Source organism: Penaeus chinensis, chromosome 36, assembly GCF_019202785.1.
Source record: "Penaeus chinensis breed Huanghai No. 1 chromosome 36, ASM1920278v2, whole genome shotgun sequence".
Classification (NCBI taxonomy): Eukaryota; Metazoa; Arthropoda; class Malacostraca; order Decapoda; family Penaeidae; genus Penaeus; species Penaeus chinensis.
This window is the reverse complement of record NC_061854.1, coordinates 25,186,453-25,196,452: the sequence shown is the minus strand read 5'-3', so window position 1 is coordinate 25,196,452 and position 10,000 is coordinate 25,186,453. Positions and strand designations below refer to the sequence as shown.

Here is a 10,000-nt window from a genome sequence, read left to right as displayed (position 1 = left end):
GCTGTCGCTGCGGCACACCAGCTCCAGCAGGTCGAGGTCTTGGTCCAGAGTCTCAGCTCGCGTGTCATGGATGGTGACGCGTTTCTTGTGGTCGTGCAGCGACGAGGGCAGAAGGGGGTAGTACGTCGGCCTCTGGTCGTTGGACGATGCCGGCCGAGGATGGTTTGCCACTTCTCGGGATTTCTTGTCTACTTTGAATACTTTCGAGAACATTGCGTTGGCGATAGCTTGGTGTTTGCACGAACATAATTTGGGCTCTTCACTTTGGACCTGATACGTTTCACTGCACCATTAGAGCAATGTCAAAATTTCAACAAATCACTGGTCTTGCTTCCTTTTTGTTACACTTTCGATTACTTCTTTATTTTATTTTGATACATTCCACAAAATATGATCATTTTCAAATATTATAATTCAGTAATAAAGTTTCTAGCGATTGCAAAAACGTCACAATCGCCGAGATTTTCCCCTTGGCCTTCCCTCTGCCAGTGTTGGAAGTATAATATCTTCATTAATATTCAAAACAAGTGATATCACACCTGTAAAGCTAAACTTCATTGCGTGTCATCTCCCCATTCAAGTAGAATTAAAGGATCATTAGATCCTTAATTCTAGAAAGAGTAAAGCAGTGCCATTCCAATATGGCAGCCAAAAGACGTAGAAGCTTAAGATTCGACTGTGTCCGCTGTCTTTGTCATCAACCCGTGTGCGCGTATTTATTGGATCTAACGCTTCAAAGCACAGGTTGGAATACTCTAATCGACAAGGTAGACTTCCCCTTTCTTCGATCTTGCTTTCCATTTTTTATCACATATACATTAAGTGAGAGTCCAGGACGTACTGAAAAAGAGTATATCGCAAACGGCGAAAACAAAACTACGTTAATCTCCGTGAAAGTTAACGTCATGCATTTCACCAACGTTAAATGCCACATAAATTACTGAAATGATTTGCATCCCAAGCCCACTGGTGTTGTGCAGACTGCATACTTTCAAGTAATGCTATTTGAATTCTAAACGCAAGTGAGATATCGGCGACATTTCTCTATATAATCTGGCTTACCCTTCCCAGCAGTTTTACGCAAGGAATCTCATTTTATACCATTTCATCTTCATCTTCCACACAAATGATGTCTAATAATACCGCACGCGCACGCGCACACACTATACGCGCGCGCACACACACACACACACACACACACACACACTCACACACACATACACACACACACACACACACACACGCACGCACACACATACACATACACATACACATACATACACACACACACACATACATATACACATACACACACACATACACATACACACATATACACAAACACATACACATACACAGGAAGCGAAGAAAGAACTGTCAGTCCGTCAACCGAATGATCACAGGTGAGAACTAGAGAGCATGTAGCTAGACACACACACACACAAGCACACACGCACGCACACACGCACGCACGCACGCACGCACACACACACACACACACACACACATGCACGCACGCACGCATGAACACACATACATATACATACACATACACATACACATACACACACACACACAAAGGAATCTTAAAACCTCACTGACCACTATTTCCTGTGCTCACTTGCGCGCACTGCTAACAACAAAACAAGAGGCCGCCTCATTGTGCCAACTGGCCGTGCCAACAAGAGTACGTGCCTGGAGTTACCGGGTCCTTCGAGAGTTTACTTAATTTCCTTGTTCATTGTTATTAGCAAGGAACATATTATATCTCTGAAAGGTATTTAGCAATAACAATGATAAAATAAGAAATCAAATCAATAATTGATATTTGCAATGAATAAAGGTAATGAGGTGGGGCTTCGCTCAGAAGTTGCCAATTAGGGTTTTCATCAAGATGGAGTGGGTCAAGCTGCTTAAAGATACCTTGGTTATTAGACCCACGGCCTGGGCCTGTCCTTCTTATTCATATCCATTGACCGACACTGAGGAGATTTAAAGCGGGTGTCCTTTCACAAGTTTATGCGTGGCCATCTAAGTACGACTGATAACGCGTCTAGTTTGTAAATCCGCATATGTCAGAAAGGCTACTGTCCATTTTATACGCAACCTTGCTACTGCCTGTCTACATCCTAACACCTCCACTCTTTTGAACGACATGATCTGAATTTCCTGATGGAATAACAAATCAAAACTTCCGTCGGTCTCCTTCCTAGCGCATCCATTTTGTCTTAGTCGTTGTTGATACCACAGACACCTTCAGCAGAACATATGTGGAAAACTATGGCCATTTTGGACCACCACCAGAGGCATTAACAGTCTAGAAGACATCGTGCCTATTGCACAATTTATAAGTGGTGAAAACAATACTTCATTCTGCAAAAATAGTAATTTGTGGTTATAAGAAGTACTCATTAGAAATTAAACACAACGGGCCTCAAATGAGAACGAAAACTAAATGACTTGAATATTGCTTGGAACGTGAGATATAACTAATTCCGAATTTCAGTCATGATACAGCGAAGACCTGATTTCAGGCTAGGTTAGCTATCGTGTTCTCTGCAGGCCTCATGGCTGAGACCACAAATTTCATATAATTTCATATATAAGAGATCACCGTTGCAATCATAGTCTTGCACATTTGTCGCGCAATCCGTTGTCATTCGTATCCCACACAGTTGTCTCACCGGTTTATCTTTAGCCAGTTGGGAAATTTGTTAATGTGACGGCTCAGCTGAGAGTGTGGGAACTGTTACTGTTACTGTTAACACGTTTTTCTTTTTTGTCCAGCAGCATCGGCTATAACTGCTGTTTCTGTGTTCACATATCTCACTGTCAAGGAGCGAAACATGTGCGCCTTTTCGTGCATCTTATAAAGGTTGGTTGCACTCCGTTCCTTCTGACACGTCTTACAAAAAAACATATATCTTGCACTTTTGCAATATCGTTTCTAAGCTGAGTCAACTCAGGACGGCATATCTACAGAACTGAAAAGCAGAGCAAACTGCGAGTACGAGCAACACCTCAAGATGGCAGGCTATGAGAAAAAAATAATATGTTTACAGGCACTTCTCTTTGCAGCTGCCCACAGCAAATGGCCTAATGGAGCGTCATGAGTGCCATTAAAGAGCCAGCGTCAACAGCTACGGCGCTCTTGTTCGCGGAGGAATATGCAAAGCAGGGCCCCGTGTCTTATGCGTCACGGACTTATCATATCTCTCACCTGAGGTTTTCTCTCCTTCCTCCTTCTCGTCTGGTCTTTTTCTACAACTCGTGTTTTGTACACACACACACACACACACACACACACACACACACACACACACACACACACACACACACACACACACACACACATATCTACACACACGCTTATATAATTTTAATCCCCCCCCCCCCTTCCCCGGCAGGACGCGCCCATGGAAAGGCACATTCCCCGTGTGCCACTCAGTGCCCCCCTTTCGCCCTTGTCCAAGGCCATAACTTCCCGTTTTAGACCCGAGTGCCGAACGTCAGTAATAGCAACCACGCCCCTTCAGTCGCCCCCTACCCCTCCCCTTTTCCTCCCCTCCCGCCTCTTCTCTCCGCCTGTTACCCCCCCCCCCCCCCCCGTCCATTTCCCCGTTTGTCGATTGCATCTGTGCGTCTCTCCCGCACGGAGGGAGACGCCTGGCTCCCTCTGACAGCATAAGCAGCGCAGCCATGACATTATCCCAAATAAAAAATGATAATAAAACAACAATGATAATGATACTAATGATGAACAGTAACTATAGCAACAATGATAATAAATATTACAATATCGATAAAAGCTTTAATTATAATAATAATAATTACATTAGTAGCGTTGACAACAACGATAATGGTAGATGACATCGATAACGATTGTAATGACGATGGTGATAGCGATAAAGATGATATCACCGACAATTGCGATGGTGATGGGTTACTAAAATATTCATAGTGATTATAAGCATGATCAATTAATCATATTAACAGTAAGAAAAAAAAAAGTTTGTGTGTGTGTGTGTGTTTAAACATATGCATATGTATATATATACATATATATACACACACACATATACATATATATACATATATATGTATATAATATAGATGCCTGGGCTATAGATAACACAATGGGAGAGGCCTATGTCCTGCAGTGGATTGATTCAAGATGATGGTGATGATGGTGATGGTGGTGATGATGATGATGATGATGATGATGATGGTGATGATGATGGTCATAATAGTGGTGATGATGGTGATAATGGTGGGGATAATGAAGGTGATGGTGATGATGGTGATAATGGTGATGGTGATAATGGTGATAATGATGGTGATAATGCTGGTGATAATGATGGTGATGGTGATGATGATGGTCATAATAGTGGTGATGATGGTGATAATGGTGGGGATAATGAAGGTGATGGTGATGATGGTGATAATGGTGATGGTGATAATGGTGATAATGATGGTGATAATGCTGGTGATAATGATGGTGATGATAATGGTGATAATGATGGTGATGATGATGGTGATGATGATTGATGATGATAATTGATGATGATGATGACGGTGATGATGATTGGTGATGATGATGATGGTGGTGATGGGGATAATGATGGTGATAATGATAATGATGATGATGATGATGATGATGATGATGATGATGATGATGATGATGATGATGATGATGATTGATGATGATGATCTATATAATATATATATGAATATATTTACACACATATTAGACACAAACACAAACACAGTAACGTGTACACTAAGATGAAAAGATAAACAACCACTGTAAGAAATGAAAATATATCATGATTTATTTTAATTTCTTACTGTGGCTGTTGTTTCCCTTTTCACACACACACACACACATACACATACACATACACATACACGCACGCACGCACGCACACAAACACACAAACACACACACACACACACACACACACACACACACACATATTATATATACACACATTTATATTTTTATATATATAATGTGTATATATAAGCATATATATACACTATATATATAAATATATATATACACATATATATTAATACATATATATACATACATACATACATATATATATATATATATATATATATATATATATATACTTAACCCAACGTCGCCGGGAAAGTGCTGTACTAATTCTAGATTTTTTGTGAAATGTCTTTGCACATAGATGGCTCTGCTAGTGCTTGGCCACAAAGGAGTCAATTAGTTGACTGTATGACCCTACCTGATTTCACCTTGAAATTGCGGAAAAAAACGTTTTTTTTTTACTAATGCTATCAATATCGATGGTGTTATTTGACATTATTTGTGGCAATATACGAAAACGTAAAATATTATCGCAAATGAAGGAAAGGGGTAAAGAGGTGAGACAAGTGGTAGTCATAATTGGCTTATTTGGCGACGTAGTTCAAGTGGAGTTATCTATGAGTAAAACCAATTAATAAAGTAAACTCAAAGCGGGCATGGCATGTACACTCGCTAAAAAAGTAGCTTTACTCTTTCTGACTTACCAATATGATACGACGCCGAAAACGAGTGGAGAAAGTGCTGTGAGCTCGACCTGCCCCTTAAATGCAGGCGGGGCATTTGGTACCTCCTTCAATGGCAACAATTTTTAAATATTCTACTAATTACACCTATAAAGATCTGGCTAGAGCTTAAAATGCCACTAGAATAATTAGTTTTTTTTCTAATTCTTTGTTCCCTTAGCTCGGCCACATTTTAAAATTTAGGGTTTTAAAATACACAATACTATTAATATTTATGCTACCGTCACCAGCTTGGCGAACGCTGGCAAGAATGCGTGACATGAATGCCCCTAACTCCGCCGTTAACTTTCAGAGCGCAATCGCTCCCATACCGTAAGTGCTTGGGCAACGACGATAGGACGATTGCGGGTATGATCTAAGGGAAAGTCTCTGCTCATGGCTGCCAGATAGGGTTATCTTGGACGAGGTAAAATGGCTCCGGCTCGGTGAAGAACATGGCCCTCACTGATGGTAGAAACATCTCGTCCAGGATTTCCACATGGGCATACCCCGTAAATCTATCGGACCCGACATTCGTTGGCTCCCCGACTCCGCTGTGTAAATCCAATCCAACTGCCCAACGATTTCTGACAGTCTGCGTGTTGTAGTCAGCAGAACAAAGGGGGTTCGTTTGTTAGAAAAAATAATAATGTGAGTAAATAACTAAGAAGAAAATGCTCATGGCAATTAACTACCTACCACGCCCCCTTTTCGAACCCAGTTAGGGGTGATGCCACTGAGTATCAAATGGTTTTCATTACTCATGATATTCATGGATTCCAATGCAAACTTCCTATTTGTCTTTCATAGGGCACATTGAATTGTCTCTGGTGGATTGGTTGCCTGTTGTCGCTGGATCTACAAGCGGCACGGTTGGCTTCGAAATAACTAATCTCGATGTTTCGGAACTTGATAGCCCCTTAGAGTAAAGCGTAATTATGACGCTACAAATGGTCTATGAGGTCTCCATTGCTAATACTGGCATGATACGAGGAATTTGCCATATCAACTCCGAAGCACTATTCGAACACATTATGAAGCTTCATCTATTCCGAGCTTTGAAAACACCAACATATCCGAATCAACTTCGAGTGATCGTTTCAGTTTCATCTTCTCCTGAGTAAAGATTTTTTTTTTTACCGACTTTACATAAATAATATTTCGGTTTGGGGATATATATGTATATATATGTACATGTATACATATATATGTATTTATATATTTACATATATATACATATAGCCCCCCCCCCCCCCCACACACACATACTCACACACACACACACACACACACACACACATATATATATATATGTGTGTGTGTGTGTGTGTGTGTGTGTGTGTGTGTGTAAGATAGAATAATACAATGCCTCATTGAAATAGATATATAACAACCCTCCCTGACCGGGCCTCGAACTTTGGTCACTCCGGGTATGAGACCGGAGGGCCAGTATTAAACCAACCATACCAACCGTGTTTATGTGAGTGTGAGTGTGAGAGAGAGAAAGAGAGAGACAGAGAGAGAGAGTGTGTGTGTGTGTGTGTGTGTGTGTGTGTGTGTGTGTGTGTGTGTGTGTGTGTGTGTGTGTGTGTGTGTGTGGGGTGTGTGTGTTGGGGGGGGGGGGGGTGTATGTGTGCGTGGTGTGTGCGTGGTGTGTGCGTGGTGTGTGTGTGTGTGTGTGTGTGTGTGTGTGTGTGTGTGTGTGTGTGTGTGTGTGTGTGTGTGTGTGTGTGTGTGGTGTGGTGTGTGTGAATAAAGAGGGAGAAATATAAAAAAAAAAAGCCTGTGTCCCTCCACGAGCGTCGCGGCACCGGCGAGGCCGTGTGGTAGAGGAGGCGCGCGGCGCCGCTTATCACGGGTACATATTTACCCACCATGCCTGTGAGCGACTGATGCGAGGGACTTGGCGTGTGGGGCCGGCCGACTGGGCTAGAGGTAGTCGGGTGTTTATTTTTCTTAACCTTCAGTGTTAAAACTGACTGGAAATATAACAGATAATGGAACAGCCGAAGAGCGGTAAAACCAGAGGCCTTCACTTTGCCAAAATTGCTTTCAGACAGTAATGTGGTCCCAGAGAGCAAGGGACCACACAGCATGGCCACAGCATCTGTTATTCCCACCTTGTCGTTCACCGACGAGGGCTGATGCATAGGTCACACTAGTCTTGTCTGTCAAATGTTTGTCAGCTACAGGGCAGGAGTAGTCAGAGTATACACAGTATCCCTTCGTAGATAAAGATAAGCCGAAAAAACAACAACAAAAACAAAATCTGCAATAACCTCCTGGATAGTTATGGATTCTATGACTATCATCGTATTTTGATTTTTTTTTTTTTTTTAAATAAAAAAGGAGACACTAAATTTGAGAAAACTAATCTTCCCATTTTATCAATTATCATATATCATACAACCGTGCTAGCTACTTCGATACCTCATATTTCGATAGAAATAAAAACAAAATCCGACAACAATATCTCGATGATATATACCGCTATTAGAGTAATCAGTAATGTAAGAGAGACGTGACTACGAGTAAAATATTGTTAACTGTCGATCGTGACACCTCCTTACCAGCCATATGACTGTACCCCATGCAAAGCAAAATGTCTTGTTGGTTTCATCAGTTACTGTTCTTTTTTATTTTATGTTATCGGTTCCCTTCACAGGTGGGTAAATATCCATTTCAGTAAAGGAAGTGTTGCCGTGTTTTCTGATTCCCATGGTATTATTGGTTGTTCGAATAAAGATTCTTATGGCTCTATTGTTTTTTAAATTAAAATCCTATAGCACTGCTGGTTGTTTGAATATAGATTTCCATGGCAATAGTTGTTTTTGAATAAAGTTTCGCCTTGCAGAATTGGTTCGTCAAATAAAGACTCCCATGGCACTATTGGCTGCTTCATTAAAGACTCCCATGGCACCTATTGGCTGCTTCATTAAAGACTCCCATGGCACCTATTGGCTGCTTCATTAAAGACTCCCATGGCACTATTGGCTGCTTCATTAAAGACTCCCATGGCACTATTGGCTGCTTCATTAAAGACTCCCATGGCACCATTGGCTGCTCGATTAAGACTCCCATGGCACCATTGGCTGCTTCATTAAAGACTCACATGGCACTATGGGCTGCTTCATTAAAGACTCCCATGGCACTATTGGCTGCTCCATTAAAGACTCCCATGGCACCATTGGCTGCTTCATTAAAGACTCCCATGGCACTATTGGCTGCTTCATTAAAGACTCCCATGGCACCATTGGCTGCTTCATTAAAGACTCCCATGGCACTATTGGCTGCTCGATTAAGACTCCCATGGCACCATTGGCTGCTCGATTAAGACTCCCATGGCACCATTGGCTGCTTCATTAAAGACTCCCATGGCACTATTGGCTGCTCATTAAAGACTCCCATGGCACTATTGGCTGCTCCATTAAAGACTCCCATGGCACCATTGGCTGCTCGATTAAGACTCCCATGGCACCATTGGCTGCTTCATTAAAGACTCCCATGGCACCATTGGCTGCTCATTAAAGACTCCCATGGCACCTATTGGCTGCTTCATTAAAGACTCCCATGGCACCATTGGCTGCTCGATTAAGACTCCCATGGCACCATTGGCTGCTTCATTAAAGACTCCCATGGCACCATTGGCTGCTTCATTAAAGACTCCCATGGCACCATTGGCTGCTTCATTAAAGACTCCCATGGCACCATTGGCTGCTTCATTAAAGACTCCCATGGCACTATTGGCTGCTCATTAAAGACTCCCATGGCACTATTGGCTGCTTCATTAAGACTCCCATGGCACCATTGGCTGCTCATTAAAGACTCCCATGGCACCATTGGCTGCTCATTAAAGACTCCCATGGCACCATTGGCTGCTTCCATTAAAGACTCCCATGGCACCATTGGCTGCTTCATTAAAGACTCCCATGGCACCATTGGCTGCTTCATTAAAGACTCCCATGGCACCATTGGATGCTCCATTAAAGACTCCCATGGCACTATTGGCTGCTTCATTAAAGACTCCCATGGCACTATTGGCTGCTTCATTAAAGACTCCCATGGCACTATTGGCTGCTCATTAAAGACTCCCATGGCACAATTGGCTGCTTCATTAAAGACTCCATGGCACTATTGGCTGCTCATTAAAGACTCCCATGGCACCATTGGCTGCTTCATTAAAGACTCCCATGGCACTATTGGCTGCTTCATTAAAGACTCCCATGGCACCATTGGCTGCTTCATTAAAGACTCCCATGGCACTATTGGCTGCTTCATTAAAGACTCCCATGGCACTATTGGCTGCTTCATTAAAGACTCCCATGGCACCATTGGCTGCTCATTAAAGACTCCCATGGCACCATTGGCTGCTTCATTAAAGACTCCCATGGCACTATTGGCTGCTTCATTAAAGACTCCCATGGCACCATTG

The 10,000-nt window shown here is 42.3% G+C and overlaps 1 protein-coding gene across 4 annotated transcripts in view; it reads right to left on the bottom strand.

The window, feature by feature from the left end:
- LOC125044701 overlaps positions 1 to 10,000 on the bottom strand; it is a 16,190-nt gene that overhangs the window by 1,653 nt on the left and 4,537 nt on the right. For 3 of the 4 annotated variants that reach the window (XM_047641564.1, XM_047641566.1, XM_047641565.1), the window contains exon 2: positions 1 to 482. This exon is cut by the window's left edge and continues 1,653 nt beyond it. In XM_047641564.1, coding sequence (XP_047497520.1) covers positions 1 to 213 — 213 coding nt within the window. In that variant the 5' untranslated portion in view covers positions 214 to 482. The remainder of the gene's footprint in view (positions 483 to 10,000) is intronic. The other variant, XM_047641567.1, reaches the window with a different exon arrangement.